General features: G+C 40.0%; 1 protein-coding gene across 1 annotated transcript; it reads left to right on the top strand.

Moving 5' to 3' along the window:
- The first annotated feature begins 3,403 nt into the window (after window positions 1-3,403).
- LOC134100439 (myosin heavy chain, fast skeletal muscle-like) lies at window positions 3,404-20,876 on the top strand. The gene is made up of 40 exons (XM_062553633.1): window positions 3,404-3,465; window positions 3,646-3,682; window positions 7,242-7,457; window positions 7,545-7,688; window positions 8,276-8,432; window positions 8,516-8,543; window positions 8,683-8,809; window positions 8,895-8,987; window positions 9,330-9,393; window positions 9,488-9,586; window positions 9,666-9,769; window positions 9,849-9,987; window positions 10,426-10,544; window positions 10,701-10,850; window positions 10,953-11,123; window positions 11,212-11,512; window positions 11,620-11,687; window positions 12,242-12,329; window positions 12,418-12,535; window positions 12,634-12,757; window positions 12,852-12,988; window positions 14,460-14,715; window positions 14,834-15,076; window positions 15,166-15,342; window positions 15,455-15,600; window positions 16,624-16,714; window positions 16,797-17,186; window positions 17,283-17,528; window positions 17,623-17,819; window positions 17,925-18,108; window positions 18,189-18,354; window positions 18,605-18,729; window positions 18,817-19,125; window positions 19,251-19,454; window positions 19,542-19,667; window positions 19,766-19,936; window positions 20,021-20,125; window positions 20,205-20,300; window positions 20,540-20,671; window positions 20,761-20,876. The coding sequence occupies exons 3-40, from the start codon at window positions 7,254-7,256 to the stop codon at window positions 20,779-20,781; spliced, it is 5,820 nt and encodes a 1,939-aa protein (XP_062409617.1). The 5' UTR covers window positions 3,404-3,465; window positions 3,646-3,682; window positions 7,242-7,253; the 3' UTR covers window positions 20,782-20,876.
- The last annotated feature ends 94 nt before the right edge of the window (window positions 20,877-20,970 follow it).

Raw genomic sequence — 20,970 nt, forward strand, 5'->3', positions numbered from 1 at the left:
AGTGAGAGAAGGTGTTCGTGAACGCGCTCCTATCGTTACAGGCGCAAATTTAATTATTTGAGTTGGGATGGTGGTGGAGAAGTTTGCCCCTTGTTTCGAAATCCTATAATGTGATATTCATATGTCATGATATAATAAACATGGCGTGTCAATATTGAGCAAGAATTCACTTAGCATACACATAAATATGATCCCCACAGTAAATGCTTTGAACTGACTGTAGCCTAGGATGTTATGTGCGCAATAGGCTGTCTACCCGACAAAAATTACTCTTAATAAGTAGACATGGGATGTAAGAAACGTGTGGATACCTGATATGCTATTTGTGCTGCACCCAGTGTGAATTTGCAGCTTAAACCTACATTTGTAGACAGACGAAATGAAGCTAACGCATATTATAGGCTTACCGGTAGAAGCGCGCATCCATGTGTTGTATTTCGAGCAGCATGCATTTTAAGTCTGCTGTCACTGTCGGAAACTTTTGCCGTTATGTAGGTTATGTGACCCCACAACGCTGCGTTGTTATGAACTAGGCTACAGGTAGGAACTGCAGCTGAGCGTTTTAAAATAGTCCTCATAGCCTACACGACAGTGAGTAGGTTAATAATTGGGTTTAGAGAATTGCTTCGCATTTCCTAAAATGTCTTATAATACCTTGCCAACTCATACATAGCCTAGTCTAATGCAAATAATAGTAACCTATAAGAACAACATTGGCTTTTTTTATTCACAAAGCCTGGTATAATGATACAGTCTAATCCACAGGCATTAAGTCAAGTATCGGTAACTTAATTCAAGTAGTCAGTCATTTTATTTATGTCTTCTGGAATGCGTAATCAACATGGACGCGCGACGAAGCTCTGCCCAACTCGAAACTCGTGCATGAGCTGAGACAGCTCGTGCATGAGCTGGTGCCGGATATGTTCCAACCTTGGAACGCCATTTTTTCAAAGATGTCGGCGGCCAAATGACATGCTAACTGGCTGAAGCTAACCCTCCAAATCCTGACCCCCTGGTATCAACTCGTCTTAATTAAGGGAATAACATAGTTTAATATGAAAAAAACAGTGAAGTGTTCCTTTAAATGAGAGTAATACATGAAGTCAACGGAAGATGAGTTATTCAAAAATTGCCTAAATTTCAATTTTTCAATTTAATGTCGCTTATAGAGCGCCAATACATTACACATGTCTCAAGGCGCTTTACAGAGTGTTAGACATTCAAAGAGAGCCCATGAGTAACAGGGGCAAGGAAAAACTCCCTAGAATTGGAGATACATATAGGAAGAAACCTCAGACAGACCCACGACTCAAGGGCCCAACCCATCTGCCTTGGGTCAGTTACAGTACAGTCATTTGTAGTTTGAAAGTTACAATGACAATGAAAGTTCAAATAGTCCAGTGTAGGGAATAAATTGTCCATTAGTAATCCATTAGTTATTTCTGAAGGTGATGGGTCGCTGGGATCCGAGGGCCAAAGATTCGGGCAGGGAACCACAGCAGGCGATGTTAGGGCAGTCATAGGGATGGCGAAGGCAATGGCGATGGTAGGGCAGTCAGAGGGATGTGACTTCAGGTGTGATGAGGGACAGGCACAGAGATGGTTGATGGCTGGTAATGGTTTACCTCACAGGTGAGGTATAGGGGAAAGGGAAGAGAAATAGAGTGTGTTAGTATTACTGTAAGTCATATTAAGTATTAATAAGTATATCAATGGTGATATAAATGGTTATACTATAGAGGGTTTACAAAACGCTTTTACACACCTCTTTTGTGGGGACAGGTGCGTAGGAATAGGTTACCCAGTTAAACCCGAAGAGGCATCCCGCACATTGTCCACCACGCATGCAAACATCCACCCACCCACCACGCACGCAACATCCACCCACCCACAATGCCCCCCCCAATGCCCCCCCCCCCCCTAAATAAATAAAAACATTTATAAAGTTAGCTCTTTGAAATCTGAAAATGCCAGAAATTAGATCAGCATCCTCTAAAACCTCGAGAAGTACTCACATATTGTAGAAATTGGCCATACAGTGCAAGATATGTGGTCAAAATGGACGATTAGGCTAATAATGCTAATTATGCAAATTGATCAACATATTGAAATTAGCATCCGGCAGTTTCTGTATACTGGGGACCCATGCTTCACATTTCTGCAATAAAACTTTGGTGTGCTCAACATTTCCGGGTTCACCTAGTTGGCTACTGAACTATAGGCCTAGGTCAACAGGCCAACACAGATAGTCTGGAAAAGGGTCACAAATATGTAAATGTCATACTAATTATTTCAAGAGTCTCCATAGTGTTCCTGTTCACTTCCCTCAACACTTTTAAACTATTGCCCTTTTATGCTTTTGTGTACTATTACTTTCTTTGTTTTGTATTTTCTTTTTTTATTCTTTTATTTTTAAACTATTCTTTGACTTGCTCTCTATGCTTTTATTAACTATTTCTGTTTGCTCATGATTATGTAAAACACATTGTATAACCTCTGTGTATGAAATGCGCTATACAAATAAAGTTTACTTGATTTAAAACAGTGCCACAAGTTTAAAGGAGAATACAGAAGAAATCATTGTTTCTTATTATTTGTGATATCTATTTATTCTCAACTGTGATGTCCCTTTTGCACTTTTGGTAGTGCAGTATGTCCTGGCATCTGGGGAGTTTAGAAGAAGTCTGTCACTTAACACCAGATATAAAAGTGCTGTGCTCTTCACTTTTGGAACACTGCCCTAAACTTTACTATTTCAATCACTGCCAAAACAAAACTAATGACACATGCTACAGGTGCATGGTAGGCATATGAAATGCAGCACATTCATATTTGATGGAGATATTAATTACATGCAATTTATTTCAAGGAGCCTACAAATCAGTGGGACTCAAAATCTAGTAAACTGATATTTACAAACCATTGAAATCTCACACAACTGCCAGACACATCTAAATACAGATGAGAAAGCCTGTGGCAATAAAAGCAAAAATACATAAACAGACATGTGAGGCAGACATTAAACTGTAATTATGATATATGAGAACAATTTGCATTTGTATAACACTGGCATCAAGCTATACTGTAGGCCTATGCCAACTGAACTATTCTTTATTGATAGTGAAAACATTTTCATTGGCAACATTCCATTCCCTTCCATTAACATTTTTGTTTGCTTAGTTAAAAATAACAAGATAACTTTATATATATCATAATGGACTTCTACAATATCACATTTTAATAATGTTTATACTCTAATAATTTAATAATTACCTCATTTAGTAATGAGGTAAACCATCTATTTTGCCCAGTGAGGTAGAAGTCATATTTAAATAGATCCAAACACATAAATCAAACACACCTTGCCTTATTAGAGTTCTGCTTCGTTGACAGAAAAGGTCAATAAAAGGACCTGCTGGGAGTATGGGAGGGCAGCAGAAGAGGACAGGGGGGTTTCAGTGCACAGTAAGTCATTAAAAGACACTAACACAGAGAGGGGGTGTCTCCTATTAGAGAATGTGTCATGGCAAACTGCCTCTCTTCATCTCTATGGAAACTAATAAGCTTACGATTACTACATTACATCTATTGATACTAAAATACTCATCTTGGTATGTTTTTTTTTTACAATTTATTTACATTTAGATACTCTTGGACATTTCATCTTCATTTGGAGGGAAAGGTAAGGTAGCATACAATGGATTTATCTCAACAACGATTAAAACAAGCTACTTACATTCTGGTAAAGTAAATATTTTGAGATGGCACAGCTGTAGTTCCTTCCACGGTCTTACTTGTATAGACATACGCAATCTTTGCAGACAAAGTCCAATATACTTACACTTTTAATTAGCTAATTTCACTAGCTAGCCTATGACTCTTGTGTCTTCACAAATATTGAACGGAAACTTACATTTAAACATCCCCACCCTCCACTGTAATTCAGTGATATTGCTTGAACTCACATACCGGTTTGCCTGGTGATTTGTGTGATCGTAATCTTGCAAAAGTTCTGCCCAGGCTATTGGATTCTCCAGGGCAGCGAACAAGTCGCTTTAATTTGTTACGTCGAAAAGGCACTGATTCGGTGGAATGACCCGCAATTCTGCAGTGATCAAGACCAGAAGTTAACGTTATACGCACGCACAGAGATATAGTCTTTTGATTTTAGAATAGCCTTCCAGTCGGAGCAAAAGAAAATAGCCTATAGGCCTACTCTTCACTTTAATATTTTAATTAACATGATAGATAGATAGATAGATAGATAGATATACTTTATTGATCCCAAGAGGAAATTCAAGACTAGTGCAGAGCCCGTAGATGTGCCATTTTTTGTTCTATAACATGAAATTTGGCACTGCACACACTCGTGCCATTAGAGTGACACCCACCAAATTTCAGAGCAGTCGGATGAGTGGTTCGAGAGTTAAGCGTGGAACAGACAGACAGAGAGACACACAGACAGACGTTCCTTGCATTAATAGATAGATGCCTGTCGACTCAATTTTCATGTAGTATTTCAGCCCCATCTCAAAACGAGTTGCTATTTTGTAAAGGTTGCCATCTTGCCAAAATCACCTTGTTACATGGTTGCTAAAATGAAAATGTATTTATTGTTTGTATCATTTCATATGTCATATATGTAAACTTGATGTCTGACTGTTGAACGCGTTTTGGGCCGGAGTGACTTGCCCTTAGTTTAAATGGATGCACGGGGAGAGGGCTTGCCCCGTTTATTACCTGTGTGAAGCCGGCTGGCGAATGAAGTTACGTGCATTAGAGGCCTTGCATGCTCAATCTACTGTTAACCTTTCCCCTGTGGATTACCTTTTTCTATTAATTGGATTACAGCTAGTACAGTAGGCCTATACCTTTTTTGTTATGTGCGCATATGGTGAGATTCCTTTTCACATACGTGTCGGAGCGGCATCTCAACAGACTGTAAACATCTTTAATCTTTTCCAGGAGATCCCACTTGGACTGTTTGATTCAGATGCTTGATGTTGGGGCTTTTGCGCACTGAACTTTAAACTTTGTTAAAGAAGTGTCGGGCCTTCACCGCATCGGTTGCGCACCGCGTCGGCTGCGCGCTAGGCGGCCGCGATTTTATTCATTCTTTATTAGGCTACACAATACAGTGTGACATAACTTATTTGTCTACATTTATCTATAACAATGTTATGCCAGGGCAGGCCCTCAGTCAGTAGATGAAGTTAGCTGATGCTTTTATTCGATTGCTTGTTAGATCAGCCCATGAGCTTCTTCGCCTGGCAGTCGGCTACTTTTGAAGGAAGAGGCAAACTTTGGACTCGCCCACTCTGTCAAAGAGACGTGAATCGTGTTTTGGCCTACACACCTTTTAAAATATCAAAAACGAATCATTGACCAGGGAAAGAAATATCATGGATCAGGAAAAAATATTTTTCCTCGGCCCTCCCCCCAGGCAAAAAAAATTCACCCTAAGCCTTAAAGGAGTCATAGAACGCATTTTTTTACCATTACAAATTGATCTTTGAGCCTAAATAATGTCATATGTAAATTTGTTGGGCTGAAAACGCCCCAGGAGCACTGCTAGATCGCCTAATACAAGGTCATAAATAAGCCTTGCAATGAAACAGTTTGTTTTTCCCGCCCACTCAGCAAGTTCATGAATATTCAAATGAGATGCGCGCTGATTGGTCTATTGGCCGATATGTCCTGAAAGTTGATTGGCTCAATCCACCGGTCTGAAGCTAGAGCAAAGTGAAGCTACGTTTACTGCTGGTAAATAAAGCCAAAGTCTTTGATAAAGCTATCAACAATGGATTTAAATAAGGAATACAGCCATACATGTATAAACCGAGTCAGAAGAAGGTTCTGACGAAGATGAAGTGCAGCAGATTCCCCAACAGAATGAATGTGTTAGATTGGTAAGTTTTATCAGTACATTTCTTAGTATTAACTCTCCAAAGTTAGCTGTAATAACGCTAGCATTACAACGTCTCTGCCATAGACCACATATCTAGATACTAGCATCGTAAGAGCAGTTTAACAAGAATTAATCGAAGGTATGCAAATGAGAGGGGGTGTATCTAAAGGGGGATGGGCGCTTATTACGTGTTATCTGAGCTCTGTTCAGATTGGAGCATTTCAACACGGCTGTTTCTATTTCCCAATTTGCATACGAAAGCAGGCGGGGGACGCGGTAAAGTCTTTGGTGTTGTCCTTTGGACACTGCTCGCAACCTAAATTCAACAGGAACAAGGTGAATGTGGTTTTGAATTCTAGGACTCCTTTAATAATTTCTCTTAGGCCCTCCCCCCCTGACGACCGGACCTCCCCCCCAGTAAATATCCTACAGTCCATAACGGACAAATGGTTTATCCAACCACATACAAGGATTTTTTTTACAAGGTCCGCCTTCTGAAATACATCTCCTATTGAGAGTCAGGTTACTGCACATCAGCCATTTAGACACTACTGCGTAACACCATGGGCTTCTTCCCAGTGGTGAGCAGTTGTAATACACCAAAAATCAAGTTGGCCAAGCAAGTCCAAACATTTTGACCTCAGCAGGAATCACTGGTCAATTCTCTTATTCTACAACTATGTGTGTTAAATGAGAATGACATTTCAATGAAATTTAAATTCCTTTAAAAATGACATTGTCTTTAGAAATTGATTAGGCGTTTTAAAATATTTATTTTGTGATTAGTTCCATTTTTCGAATAACTGTATGTCTGTTTGCAGCTTTCCTTTGCCAATTTTTGGAAAATTACTTCAACTTTCCTATTTTGTTGCTGGAATATTATGGCAATTTTTAACTAACACAGTTCTATAGTTTTCATATCAAATTGATTTTCATATTTTCGTAATTGACTGTTCAAACGCACGCAGAGTGGACATGTGAATAACATTTTGGAACATACATGAAGCAAAAAAAGAAACTTCAGAATACTTTTTCATACTTTTAGGACATTTAATACAGATAGGAATACAATCCTGACTCTGGTTGTGATAATTCATGCAGCACAGGGTTAATATTCTCATAAATCATTTCTGTAGTTTGTATGGTGTGTTTTGGAAATGCATGATTGGGGATGGCATTAGTTTTCAGGACATAATGCAGTAAATAACTGTGAATAAAAACTGTGGTTTTGTCTCTGAAAGTAAACCACTTTTTTACATGACTGTGTCTGTTACATGTTTGATTATTTAAACAAAATATATTTGTCTGCTCTTCATGTTTATGATTAATGCAGTAACCAGCAACCATGGGAGACGGTGAAATGGCTGCGTTTGGCAAGGCTGCCATCTACCTTCGTAAGCCTGAGAAGGAGAGAATTGAGGCCCAAACCAAGCCCTTTGATGCAAAGACTGCTTGCTATGTGGTTGACAAAGAGGAGTTGTACGTCAAGGGTACAATCAAAAAGAAGGAAGGCGGTAAAGCCGTTGTTGAAGTGCTTGAAACCAAAGAGGTACTTTAGCAAAGCTGTTAAGATGACATTTTCACAGAATGTTTCCTGAATGCATCTCGTTAAATCTGTTCTCTACATTGGTTTTAGGAAAGGACAGTAAAGGAAGATGAAGCCTTCCCCATGAATCCTCCCAAGTTTGACAAAATTGAGGACATGGCCATGATGACCCACCTCAATGAAGCCTCTGTCCTGTATAACCTCAAAGAGCGTTATGCAGCATGGATGATCTACGTAAGCATTACACTTTTGACCAAATTAAGAAAAGAAAAGAAAAGAAAAAATATAGCTGCAAGCAGCAATGGGGGGTCTTGCTGTACAATCACAGAAATGGCATTGCAACTTTCATGGCAACTGGACAAAGAATGGCTGAGATACCAGCTTACTTCCTTTATTACAGTGCCTCTAAAGGCCAAATGACACCACTTTCCTCAAGATCTGATATACGGTTAAAATATTAATGCACATGGATGTAGTACCAAGTTTGACACATTGGTGGCACTAGAGCACTTGAGGTTCAGACATGAAACGTGGTCAAATGAATCATGGGAATGTTCCCAGTCAGTGTGCCAAATGTCACAACTTTTTACCAGATGGTTTTATGGGCTGCCATAGACTGTATTATAGACTGCTACGGCAGCCCATAAAACTCTGTAGCAGAAGTATAATAATAATAGGAAGAATACTAGCAAAAACAATAGGGTTCTGCAGCTTCGCTGCTAGACCCCCAAAAATAATAGGAATGCTTAAAAAAAAACAATGAAAAAAAAATGAAAGTGAAAAGCTGAGAAACCAATCTTCTTTATTTCTCCATAATCTAGACCTACTCTGGGCTTTTCTGTGTCACTGTGAACCCCTACAAGTGGCTCCCAGTATACGACGCAGAAGTGGTGAATGCCTACAGAGGCAAGAAGCGCGTAGAGGCCCCACCCCACATCTTCTCTGTCTCTGACAACGCATATCAGTTCATGCTCCAAGGTATGCTATCAATTTTAAAGCCAACACTGAAAAATACATTACCTATTTGATCCATTCATGTACATCTCTATTTTGCCCCACAGACAGGGAGAATCAGTCTGTCCTGATCACGTACGTGTCAAAGTATCCATTATAACTTTTTACAGGTTTTAATAAAGGGCTAAACTTTGCATAGCTTATACAGTATACTCTTCTGGTACACTTTGTAATTGTAAATTACAAATATTGCAATATCTTCTGTTCAATACAGCGGAGAATCTGGTGCTGGCAAGACTGTAAACACCAAGCGTGTCATCCAGTACTTTGCAACAATTGCAGTGTCTGGTGGGAAGAAGGGAGCAGCAGCAGATGCTCCACCAGCCGCTGGAAAAATAAAGGCAGGGGCCCCTTGCATATTTATAGGCTAATTATCATATAGCACCAGACATGAACTTCAATAACAATATATCTATGGACTTGCAGGGCTCTCTTGAAGACCAGATTATTGCTGCCAACCCACTGCTGGAGTCTTATGGTAATGCTAAGACTGTGAGGAATGACAACTCTTCACGTTTCGTAAGTTTAGTCTCTTATCAAAACGCCTACCTCTATTTTGTTGTTTTTAGACAGAATGAACTTAGAGCTTTTCTTTTAACAAAACACACTAAAACTTTATTTTATATCTAATAGTATTTTTTTTAACCATTCTCTGGTTTTCTACTTTCTACTCTACACTATCATATTTTACTTTTCGTATCAGTAAAGGCAGTATTCATTTTTACTCTTAGGTCTATTACTGAATGTTTTAATATTTTGTTTAATACTTTAATAGTTTCCTCATTTGTAACTTGTAACCTGCATTGGTTAACAGCTTCAGCTAAACAAATACATGTCATTTCAAAATGTAATCTCAAACAGGGTAAATTCATAAGAATTCACTTTGGCACATCTGGGAAACTGGCTAGGGCTGATATCGAGACTTGTAAGTATAATTAAATAATTCATCTGTTTAAAGAAATATTTAATTATTGCCTTAAATGTATCAAATGAAAATGCATCCTTTCCTGCTTAACAAGATCTACTGGAGAAGTCTAGAGTGACATTCCAGCTTCCTGATGAGAGAGGCTACCACATCTTCTACCAGATGATGACTAACCACAAGCCTGAGCTCATAGGTAAGGTTAATATTTTCAACCAACATTCAAAAATCAATACATGGCATTCTGAATTCATAATATAATTTGACCCCTACAGAAATGTCCCTCATCACAACCAACCCCTATGACTTTCCAATGTGCAGTCAGGGTCAGATTACTGTGGCCAGCATTGATGACAAAGAGGAACTGGATGCCACAGATGTAAGTCTTCCACATAAGTATTTCCCCCCTTTGATTTCTTGAAAAAGCTCCAAAATAATCAAACAATTTATCATTTCAGGATGCCATTGATATCCTGGGTTTCAGCGGAGAGGAGAAAGTGACCATTTACAAGCTGACTGGTGCTGTGCTACATCATGGCAACATGAAATTCAAGCAAAAGCAGCGTGAGGAGCAGGCTGAGCCTGATGGCACTGAGGGTAAGTTACACTAATGGACCAGTCACTTCTAGTAATAACTAAAGGGTACTCTACTCTTATTTATTTATCCATTCACTCATTCATTTTTGACTGATTCTCAAGCAGAACCATTGTCACTGCTGTACACCATGCCCAAAAATGAAATACCGCCATGTGATTATATCAACATGGATATTCATGTATATTCATATTCTAAATTTCCTTCTGGATTAAGAAACTATCTATCTTCATCTAAAGACAAACATTTACAAAACAATGGTCACTCTGATACCTTTATTTTTGTGAGACTTGTCTATCTTAGACAAATGTTCTGATTTAGGGAGAGGAGATTTAGGTGAACAAACTTGTTTCATAAGTCGTCCCGAATTTGTTTGGAGTGTTGAGTGTGAAATTGGTTGCTACAAATGTCAAAATGCTACACTTTGGCACTTTTTTTAGATGCTGACAAAGTCGCATACCTTCTGGGCCTGAACTCCGCTGACATGCTGAAAGCTTTGTGCTACCCAAGAGTGAAAGTTGGAAATGAGTTTGTCACCAAGGGTCAGACTGTGCCACAGGTATTATTCTAGTCACTAAGAGCTTCACAAGATCACAAACCACTTGGCAGAGTTTGGACAGAATTGCTAATAGTGAAATTACCTGTTTTTATCATATAAGCATTTTAGTTTTAGGTTTGAATATAGCATGACCGTTGTTTGAATATTCTGTTTCAGGTCAATAACTCAGTTTCGGCCTTGTCCAAGTCCATCTATGAGAGGATGTTCTTGTGGATGGTCATCCGTATCAACCAGATGTTGGACACTAAACAGTCAAGCCAGTTCTTTATCGGTGTGCTGGATATTGCTGGCTTTGAGATTTTCGATGTGAGTGTTATTCACCAATTCAATAGTTGTTCACCAACTATTTATTTCTAGTGACTCATGTTGTAATATTCTCCAATTATGTATGACATTTCTCCTACATAGTACAACAGCATGGAGCAGCTGTGCATCAACTTCACCAATGAGAAACTGCAACAGTTCTTCAACCACCACATGTTCGTTCTGGAGCAAGAGGAGTACAAGAAAGAGGGCATTGAATGGGAGTTCATTGACTTTGGCATGGACTTGGCTGCTTGCATTGAACTCATTGAGAAGGTCAGTTTCAATGAATCAAATGAGTCAAGCACTAGATTTGTGTCGTTTTATAATTCCTACTTTCAAAACTAAGCTCATTTTCCAACAGCCAATGGGAATCTTTGCCATCCTTGAAGAGGAGTGCATGTTCCCCAAGGCCTCTGACACCACTTTCAAGAACAAGCTGTATGACCAGCATCTTGGCAAGAATAAGGCCTTTGAGAAGCCGAGGCCCAAAAAAGGCTGTGCTGAGGCCCACTTCTCTCTGGTGCACTATGCTGGCACTGTGGACTACAATGTCACTGGATGGCTGGACAAGAACAAGGATCCACTGAACGATTCTGTTATTCAGCTGTACCAGAAGTCGGGAGTGAAACTCCTGCCTGTCTTGTACCCACCTGTCGTTGAGGGTAACAACACATCTATACCAGTCTACAAACTAATGCAAAAAACATCCCATGTATGAATTGCTAAATATGTAACTCAATTATTGAATCCATCATTTGTATTTCAAAAGAAACTGGTGGTGGTGGTAAGAAGAAGAAGAAGGGTGGCTCCATGCAGACTGTGTCATCACAGTTCAGGGTATGTACTGTATAGTATATGAGACAGTGTGCCTTCCACGGCACATCTTGTGTAATTATTCCATATTTGGAGTAGTCATTCTATATCAGAACCCCTGACATACAATCCAACTAGTACAAGAAACGTTAGAGTGTAACCTTTCATTTGAGACCAGGATTATGCTTCTACACCAAGTGGTTGACACAGTAAACCTTGTATCGTCAAGTATGCATTTTGGGTAACCAAAGTCCGAAGGAAAGTTTCTATAGGGAATTTTACAAAATGCATGAGCATACCTTGGCAAAAAAATTGTTTTAAGTATTCATATTTTCATTCTGTACTGATCTACACAGTATTTTGCGCACAGATTCACAGGACCTGGTTCTATGGCTCAGTTGTGTTTTTAAGCTATATCAACAGACCTAGAGGTCTGAAATGTGGTCAGTTCAGAGACGGCAGAAAGGAAAAAGCAGTATTCTATATATGATCCCATATCATGTTCAACTAATGGCATGCAAATGAATCATCCTGAGGAAAGGCGAGGGGATGTTTTGATTGCATTCTTATCTCAACAGGAGAACTTGGGCAAACTGATGACCAACTTGAGGAGCACCCATCCTCACTTTGTGCGTTGTCTGATTCCAAATGAAATTAAGAAACCAGGTAAAGGGTGTTTGGTAACCAATGAATATATTGGTATTATTTATCACATTGAGAATATGAGATCTCATGAGTTGTATTTGACATGCAGGTTATATGCAAAACTTCCTGGTCATCCATCAGCTCAGGTGCAATGGTGTGCTAGAGGGTATCAGAATCTGCAGAAAGGGTTTCCCAAGCAGAATCCTCTACGGTGACTTCAAGCAGAGGTGAACTGAGAAAGTCAAGGAAGTATTACATGTATTCAATATTGTGTTTAGAGAGGAAAAGGTAATGCTTTAAATGGACATTAATTTATTTAATTCAGATACAAAGTGCTGAATGCCAGTGTCATCCCTGATGGTCAGTTCATTGATAACAAGAAGGCTGCTGAGAAGCTCTTGGGATCCATTGATGTTGATCACACACAGTACAAGTTTGGACACACAAAGGTACAGTAGATTCCATGCAATCTAGAGCACATTTTTTCTGTGTCAGATTCATCCTGATATTTTCCTTATTATTGTTATATTTTTTTCTCTTCAGGTGTTCTTCAAAGCTGGTCTGTTGGGTACCCTTGAGGAGTTGCGAGATGAGAAACTGGCTAACCTGGTCACAATGACTCAGGCTCTCTGCCGTGCATACCTGATGAGGAGGGAGTTTGTGAAGATGATGGAAAGGAGGTAAATGTGTATAAAAAGAACACAGAAGTCTGAAAGACTGTTGTAGTATGAGTAGTAGCCTATTAACTCTATAGTTTGCCTCTGTATCCCTTTAAATCAAAGTGTGGGGTGGGCTTGACTAGTGTGGAATAGAGACTTGACAGGTCAGGCGTGAGTTGCAGGAGGAAATTTGTTCTTTTTTGCCTATCTTTAATAATGCCTTTCTTTTTTGACAAGGAAGATCATGGATTCAAAACAAAGTAGCCACAAACATAAACAGTGTCAAGTCATAAACAGACTGACATGAATTAAAATAACATATGATCCAGCGGACTGAGACAGGAAATGTAGGCTAACCAAAATGTGAAAAAAGTATAGTATTTGCCAGGTCAAAGAGGGGAATGAACGATAGTAAAAGTTTGAGAACCACTGCTCTAAATTGATAATGTGCTACACACAGATAATTTGTATGCAACAATGCACCGCAAACATAAGAGAGTTTGAATTGTTGGAGAACTTGTCTATGAATGCACTATTTGCCTAATGTAGACTATTGATGTCTTAGCTCTTTTTCATATTAATACCAAGATTCCAACTCATCCATATTATGTCACCTACTGTAATGACCTATTGAGGCCTAACAGCATTTAATGTAAGTTAGTGTTCATCTTGCCATGCTTTTGGCATGTATTCAAATTGGTTGTCCATTACATCCCCCCCCCCCCCCCCCCCCCCCCCCCCCCCACAGTGCTTTGGTGATCTGGTAGTAAATGTGTTTCTTTTCCAAGTCTTAACTTTACTTTTAAGAATGACTGCGATACATATCTAACTGTTGACTTAAAGTATTATTGTAGTGAGAGATTGATATTGTTACATCCTTACAATATTGCAATGAATATTGTGTAATGGACTTGTTACCGAGGTACTATCTTATTGTGAGATGTATATAGTCACATCCCTATTTTTTACCCATTATGTAATGATAATTATGATTACTTCTAAAAGGGACAGTTCTGGTCCTTGATTATAATTGGCTGAATTGCATTCGATGCCGTTGTTTATTTCAGCATAACCACACACCTTGACCGCATTTCGTTCTATAATAATGCGCTACCACAATTTGCACAAAAGTTAGAGTAGCTGCATCTCGCTGTTGCATGGCAACCATTCATATGGACGGAACATATTTTTTGGCGGAAGAATGATTATCTATTAATACATTTTTCATTGCTGTACCTTTGTTTCATGAACTCTTGCTAAATCGACGTACTAACCATTTTAGAAAAGCAATAAGCCACTCGAGTCCGTGGTTTATACTGTATATTAAAACAGCTAAGGGGGTTTAAAGGCACTCCACGTCGTGCCTAAAAACACCCCTTAGCTGTTCTAATATACAGTACAATCCACGGTCTCTAGGGGCTTATTGCTTAAATAAGAAGGGTATGTAATTCTATATAGAATAAGGACATGCTTCATCACCCTTTTTGTGTAGGGAGGCTATCTACACCATCCAGTACAATATTCGGTCATTCATGAATGTCAAGACTTGGCCTTGGATGAAGGTTTACTACAAGATCAAACCTTTGCTGAAGAGTGCTGAAACTGAGAAGGAGCTGGCCAGCTTGAAGGAGAACTATGAAAAAATCAAAGTGGACTTTGCAAAGGCAACAGCGAAGAAGAAGGAGCTAGAGGAGAAAATGGTTTCCCTGGTGCAAGAAAGGAATGACCTGGCACTGCAAGTGGCATCTGTATGTGTCTACTATACCATTTCACAATCATATATTCACAATCATACCACTACCTAGTATCAGCACTGTGTTTTCAATACAAATTAGATGTCATGTCTTCATCTTATATTTACAATAGGGAAGTGAAGGTCTCAATGATGCTGAGGAGAGGTGTGAGGGTCTTATCAAAAGTAAGATCCAGCTCGAGGCCAAGCTCAAAGAGACAACTGAGAGACTGGAGGATGAAGAGGAAATCAATGCTGAGCTGACTGCCAAGAAGAGAAAACTGGAGGATGAGTGCTCTGAGCTCAAGAAAGACATTGATGATCTGGAGCTGACCTTGGCTAAAGTGGAGAAGGAGAAACATGCCACTGAGAACAAGGTTGGGATTTATAAAAGTCTAATCAATGTAGTCTGTCAAAAAAACAGTATCTAAATTACACTGTTTACTAATGTAATTCCTATGTGCAGGTAAAAAACCTAACTGAGGAGATGGCCTCTCAGGATGAGTCCCTTGCTAAGCTGACCAAGGAGAAGAAAGCCCTCCAAGAGGCCCACCAGCAGACTCTTGATGATCTTCAGGCAGAGGAAGACAAAGTCAACACTCTGACCAAATCCAAGACTAAGCTTGAACAACAAGTGGATGATGTAAGTGAAAAAATCCTTCATTCAATCAGTCAAAAATAATCAACATTTGACAACTTCTCACACTGAAATGTGATCATTTACTACATACTCACCCCACACTTGAAATTGACAGCTTGAGGGTTCCCTGGAGCAAGAAAAGAAGCTCCGTATGGACCTTGAGAGAGCCAAGAGAAAGCTTGAAGGTGACCTGAAGCTGGCCCAGGAGTCCATCATGGATCTGGAGAATGACAAGCAGCAGTCTGAAGAGAAAATAAAGAAGTAAGACATTATATTAAAACACATCACTGTTCAATTCCCATGTATGCAGCCAACTTCAGAAATTATTCTTCCTTTCCTGGGCCCATATTCACAAAGCATTTTATCTTACCACTAAGAGTACTCCTAAATCGCGCTAGAAGATTTTAGTTAGGAGTTTTCTCTTAAAAGTTATTCACAAAGCCTTTCAGACCTACTTTTAGTAAGGAGAAACGCCCACTCCTAAACTAAAAGTGAGTCTTCGTTTCTATGGTTGACGTCATTACTCATGCACGAGCTTGATGAAAGTGACCACCTTGATTGGCTGGTGATTATAACGCGGGAATGATGCCAAAAACCTCCCCTACGCTGACGAGTTGAGTGACAGGTGTCAGGTCTTAGCTGGTGAGAATGCGCGCGCTATGTCGGACTGTGAAGGATGGAAGATGATGAATAAATGGGTATAGCCTAAATTAGTAAAGAGTAGGCTAAAGCAAATAGCCCAGGAGCATAATGAAACACGGACTGGAACAGTAGCCTATATTTGCAACATGGTTTAAATGAATCTGTATGAAAGCATGAAGCCTACATTCGCGAAGAGGATAAACAATTTAATTTAATTTAGCCCTACAATGACACGTTACATTTAGTTTAGATGCAGTGGTGGATTTTTGATTGTCGGTGGCGTTATTGCATCTCTTAGTTGCAATGCACAATGATTCCCTTGGATGACAGCTCCTGTAACCGCACGGTCATTTCACTACATCTCGACGTGAAATGCCACTAAAAGCGGTTTGTGAATAGGTCTTACTGAGTTAGGAGTCCTCTCGACTTCTTTTAAGCTGTCCTAGACTTACAGTAGGAGCTACTTTTAGGCTTAAAATGCTTTGTGAATTACTTTTAGTGAGAAAAATTAGGAGTCCTAAAGTTAGGAGTGACACGCCCATTATTTTTAGGAGTTTCTCCTAAATTCGCCAGTTAGGAGCTACTTTTAGCCCTAAAATTCTTTGTGAATACGGGCCCTGATCTTTAATCTATTTTAATCAGGAAGGACTTTGAAACAAGTCAACTTCTGAGTAAGATTGAAGATGAACAATCACTTGGTGCTCAGCTGCAGAAAAAGATCAAGGAGCTCCAGGTTTGATTATTCTACACCAAATCAAACTATGAACATTTTTGCCGTCTTTTGTCTTACTAATATAACATTTGTTTTGCAATAGGCCCGCATTGAGGAACTGGAGGAAGAGATTGAATCTGAGCGTGCAGCTCGTGCCAAGGTTGAGAAGCAGAGGGCTGATCTCTCCAGGGAACTTGAAGAGATAAGTGAGAGGCTTGAGGAAGCTGGTGGTGCTACTGCTGCTCAAATTGAGATGAGCAAAAAGCGTGAGGCTGAGTTCCAGAAGCTGCGTCGTGACCTTGAAGAGTCCACCCTGCAGCATGAAGCCACTGCATCAGCTCTCCGCAAGAAGCAGGCTGACAGCGTGGCTGAGCTGGGAGAGCAGATTGACAACCTCCAACGTGTCAAGCAGAAGCTTGAGAAGGAGAAGAGTGAATACAAGATGGAGATTGATGATCTCTCCAGCAATATGGAGGCTGTTGCTAAATCTAAGGTTGGTGAGACGTTAACCCTCAGGCTATCTTGTAAACAAATCAACTTACAATAATTTAGTTAACTTTTTGCTACAAACGGACATTATCATAAACAGACAAATCTGGAGAAGATGTGCCGCACCCTTGAAGACCAACTCAGTGAAACCAAGGCCAAGAGTGATGAGGGTGTCCGACAGGTCAATGACCTCAGCGCTCAGAGAGCAAGACTTCAGACTGAAAATGGTGAGCTTGCCCGCCAGGTGGAGGAGAAAGATGCTCTCGTGTCTCAGCTGACCAGAAGCAAGCAGGCCTTCACTCAGCAAGTTGAGGAGCTCAAGAGACTGAATGAAGAGGAAGTCAAGGTACTTATACCTATGCATGAAATGAAAGAATCGGATTGCATAAAACACATTTGGGGAAATGCTTTAATGAAAATCCTTGATTGTTAACAAACAGGCCAAGAATGCCCTGGCCCATGCTGTTCAGTCAGCTCGCCACGACTGTGACCTTCTGAGGGAGCAGTTTGAGGAGGAACAGGAAGCAAAGGCTGAGCTTCAACGTGGCATGTCCAAGGCCAACAGTGAGGTTGCTCAGTGGAGAACCAAGTATGAAACTGATGCCATCCAGCGCACTGAGGAGCTTGAAGAGTCCAAGTATGTGCTAAAGATGGAAAAATGCAATTTGGATATGGATGTTGTCGACCAAAATATTCTGAAATATCATGGTTTTTTTTATCAATCTGATGCTTTTTCCTTCAGGAAAAAGCTAGCCCAGCGTCTCCAGGAGGCTGAGGAGCAAATCGAGGCTGTCAACTCAAAATGTGCCTCTCTTGATAAGACCAAGCAGAGACTCCAGGGTGAGGTTGAGGACCTCATGATTGATGTGGAGAGAGCCAATGGTCTAGCTGCCAACCTTGACAAGAAGCAAAGAAACTTTGACAAGGTAATACCTCCAAAACATCATTCACATGTGGAATGTGGGTGAATAAGTATAAGCCTCACAACAAAAACTGTTTCTAAAAGGTCCTGGCAGAATGGAAGCAGAAGTATGAGGAGGGTCAGGCTGAGCTGGAGGGTGCCCAGAAAGAGGCTCGTTCTCTCAGCACTGAGCTGTTCAAGATGAAGAACTCCTATGAGGAGGCTCTTGACCACCTTGAGACCATGAAGAGGGAGAGCAAGAATTTGCAACGTGAGTCAATATTACCCAATATATATCCAAATGAAAAATATTTTTAAAACAAAGTATTTAATTCATTGGTTTGACATGGCAAAAACGTAGTGTTTTTACAGTCTTGAATTTAGTCAAACAACAAAAATAAACATCAAAATCAAAAGCATGTATAAAACAAGCTAAACTTATCTAATGAACAAGCAAAGTACATAGAATGCAGTAAAGTGCTAGATAATATGTTTACTGTAATGTAACTGCAAATTTGCAGAGGAGATCTCTGACCTAACGGAGCAGCTTGGTGAGACTGGAAAGAGCATCCATGAGCTGGAGAAGTCAAAGAAAACGGTTGAGACTGAGAAGTCCGAGATCCAAACAGCCCTAGAAGAGGCTGAGGTAGAAATTCAAACAGGCTTTTCTACAAAGTGAGAAACAGAAATTATGATGATGTATATATTTTAACAGTCTAAATGTATTGTTTAGGGAACTCTTGAGCATGAGGAGTCCAAGATTCTTCGTGTCCAACTTGAACTCAACCAGATCAAGGGTGAGGTTGACAGGAAGCTCGCAGAGAAGGATGAGGAGATGGAGCAGATCAAGAGGAACGCCCAGAGGATAACTGACTCCATGCAGAGTACTCTGGACTCTGAGGTCAGGAGCAGAAATGATGCCCTGAGAATCAAGAAGAAGATGGAGGGAGACCTCAATGAGATGGAGATTCAGCTGAGCCATGCTAACCGCCAGGCTTCTGAGTCCCAGAAACAACTGAGAAATGTGCAGGGTCAACTCAAGGTCAGTTATGCAATAAAATCCGATCCGATGCAATAAGATCCGATCTGATCTTATCTTATCATAATTACTATATGGGTAATAGTGTATTATGACACATATTTCATTCTTCCATGTTATTTTATTAGGATGCTCAACTGCACCTTGATGATGCTGTCAGAGGACAGGAAGATGGGAAGGAACAGGTTGCCATGGTGGAGCGCAGGAACACCTTGATGATTGCTGAGATTGAGGAGCTCAGAGCTACCCTGGAGCAGACAGAGAGAAGCCGCAAAGTGGCTGAACAGGAACTTGTTGATGCCAGTGAGCGTGTTGGCCTCCTGCACTCTCAGGTAGAGAGAAGGGTGTTAAAAAATGAATGAATTCAACATGTACACCTATCAGTTCATAATTGTCATGATATGGTTTGTGAATTTTAGAACACAAGTCTGATTAACACCAAGAAGAAGCTTGAGGGTGACTTGGTTCAGATCCAAGGTGAGGTTGATGATATTGTCCAGGAGGCTAGAAATGCTGAGGACAAGGCCAAGAAAGCTATCACTGATGTAAGCAATGTTTTGTTTTGAACTTTAGTATTGTAAATGATGAGCTAAATACTGTATGTAGCTAGTGTGATCTAAAACACAATGTCCCATTATTTTAGGCTGCCATGATGGCAGAGGAGCTGAAGAAGGAGCAGGATACCAGTTCTCATCTGGAGAGGATGAAGAAGAACCTGGAGGTCACTGTGAAGGATCTGCAGCATCGCCTGGATGAGGCTGAGAATCTGGCTATGAAGGGTGGCAAGAAACAACTTCAGAAACTGGAGTCCAGGGTAAGTGAATCAATTTAGGTGAGAAGAAAACTTTTCAGAATGTAATAAGACATTGTCTGAAACAAAAGTCTTGCTTATGAAAAGGTTCGTGAGCTGGAAAGTGAGGTTGAGACTGAACAACGACGTGGTGTTGATGCTGTCAAGGGAGTCCGCAAATACGAGAGGAGAGTGAAGGAGCTCACCTATCAGGTACAATGTTTCTTTAACCACTATTTAATTACATTTAAGTCAGGGAGGACAACGATTGACAGATCGTTTTTCTTTTCAGACTGAAGAGGACAAGAAAAATGTTCGCAGACTGCAGGACCTGGTTGACAAGCTGCAGCTGAAGGTCAAATCCTACAAGAGACAGGCTGAGGAAGCTGTAAGTAGTTTCTTGTGTTGCCTATATGGTCACCATCATCAGTTGTAATGAATGTAACAGAAGGATGAACACCAAAATGTTGTATCTCTAATTCTGTTCAGTCCAATGTTATAAAAGTAAACTTTTTAAAAGAGCTGCTATCACCTAGACCATAAATTAATCTTCATAGACATAAAAATGATTGGTTTGCTTCATAACAGAAGCCTCTACACTCAACAAAAATATTTGCTCATACTTAGGAGGAGCAATCCAACTCCCACCTGTCAAAGTTCAGGAAGGTTCAGCATGAGCTGGAGGAGGCTGAGGAACGTGCTGACATTGCTGAATCCCAGGTCAACAAGTTGAGAGCCAAGAGCCGTGATTCTGGAAAGGTATATGTAATTTACCATATTTCAACATATAATTAGCCATCGTATTTTCATATTCAATTTCATTCCATTTCTGAATTTCTCTTTCTTAGGGCAAGGAAGCTGCAGAGTAAATCCTGTGGAATCTTCCATCTAGTCACTCATCTGGATTAATATCCTGATGGTTTTGGCTTTTCTGTAATACAACATAATAAAAGTCTCTTCAGAATATATGAGTACATTGTTTTTAATCAAAATAATTGTTTATTATCAGAAATAATTGTGATTGGAATTTGTGAAGTGTTTGACCTCCCTATTTGTAT

The sequence above is a fragment of the Sardina pilchardus genome, chromosome 14, assembly GCF_963854185.1.
Source record: "Sardina pilchardus chromosome 14, fSarPil1.1, whole genome shotgun sequence".
Classification (NCBI taxonomy): Eukaryota; Metazoa; Chordata; class Actinopteri; order Clupeiformes; family Clupeidae; genus Sardina; species Sardina pilchardus.

What these genes read in the sequence shown, in the direction of transcription:
- LOC134100439 (XM_062553633.1), top strand. Translation starts at nt 7,254, where the DNA reads ATGGGAGACGGTGAAATGGCTGCGTTTGGCAAGGCTGCCATCTACCTT. An exon ending in CAGCCGCTGGAAAAATAAAG is followed by an intron (nt 8,810 to 8,894) that starts GCAGGGGCCCCT and finishes ATGGACTTGCAG; the next exon opens with GGCTCTCTTGAAGACCAGAT. An exon ending in AAAAGATCAAGGAGCTCCAG is followed by an intron (nt 16,715 to 16,796) that starts GTTTGATTATTC and finishes GTTTTGCAATAG; the next exon opens with GCCCGCATTGAGGAACTGGA.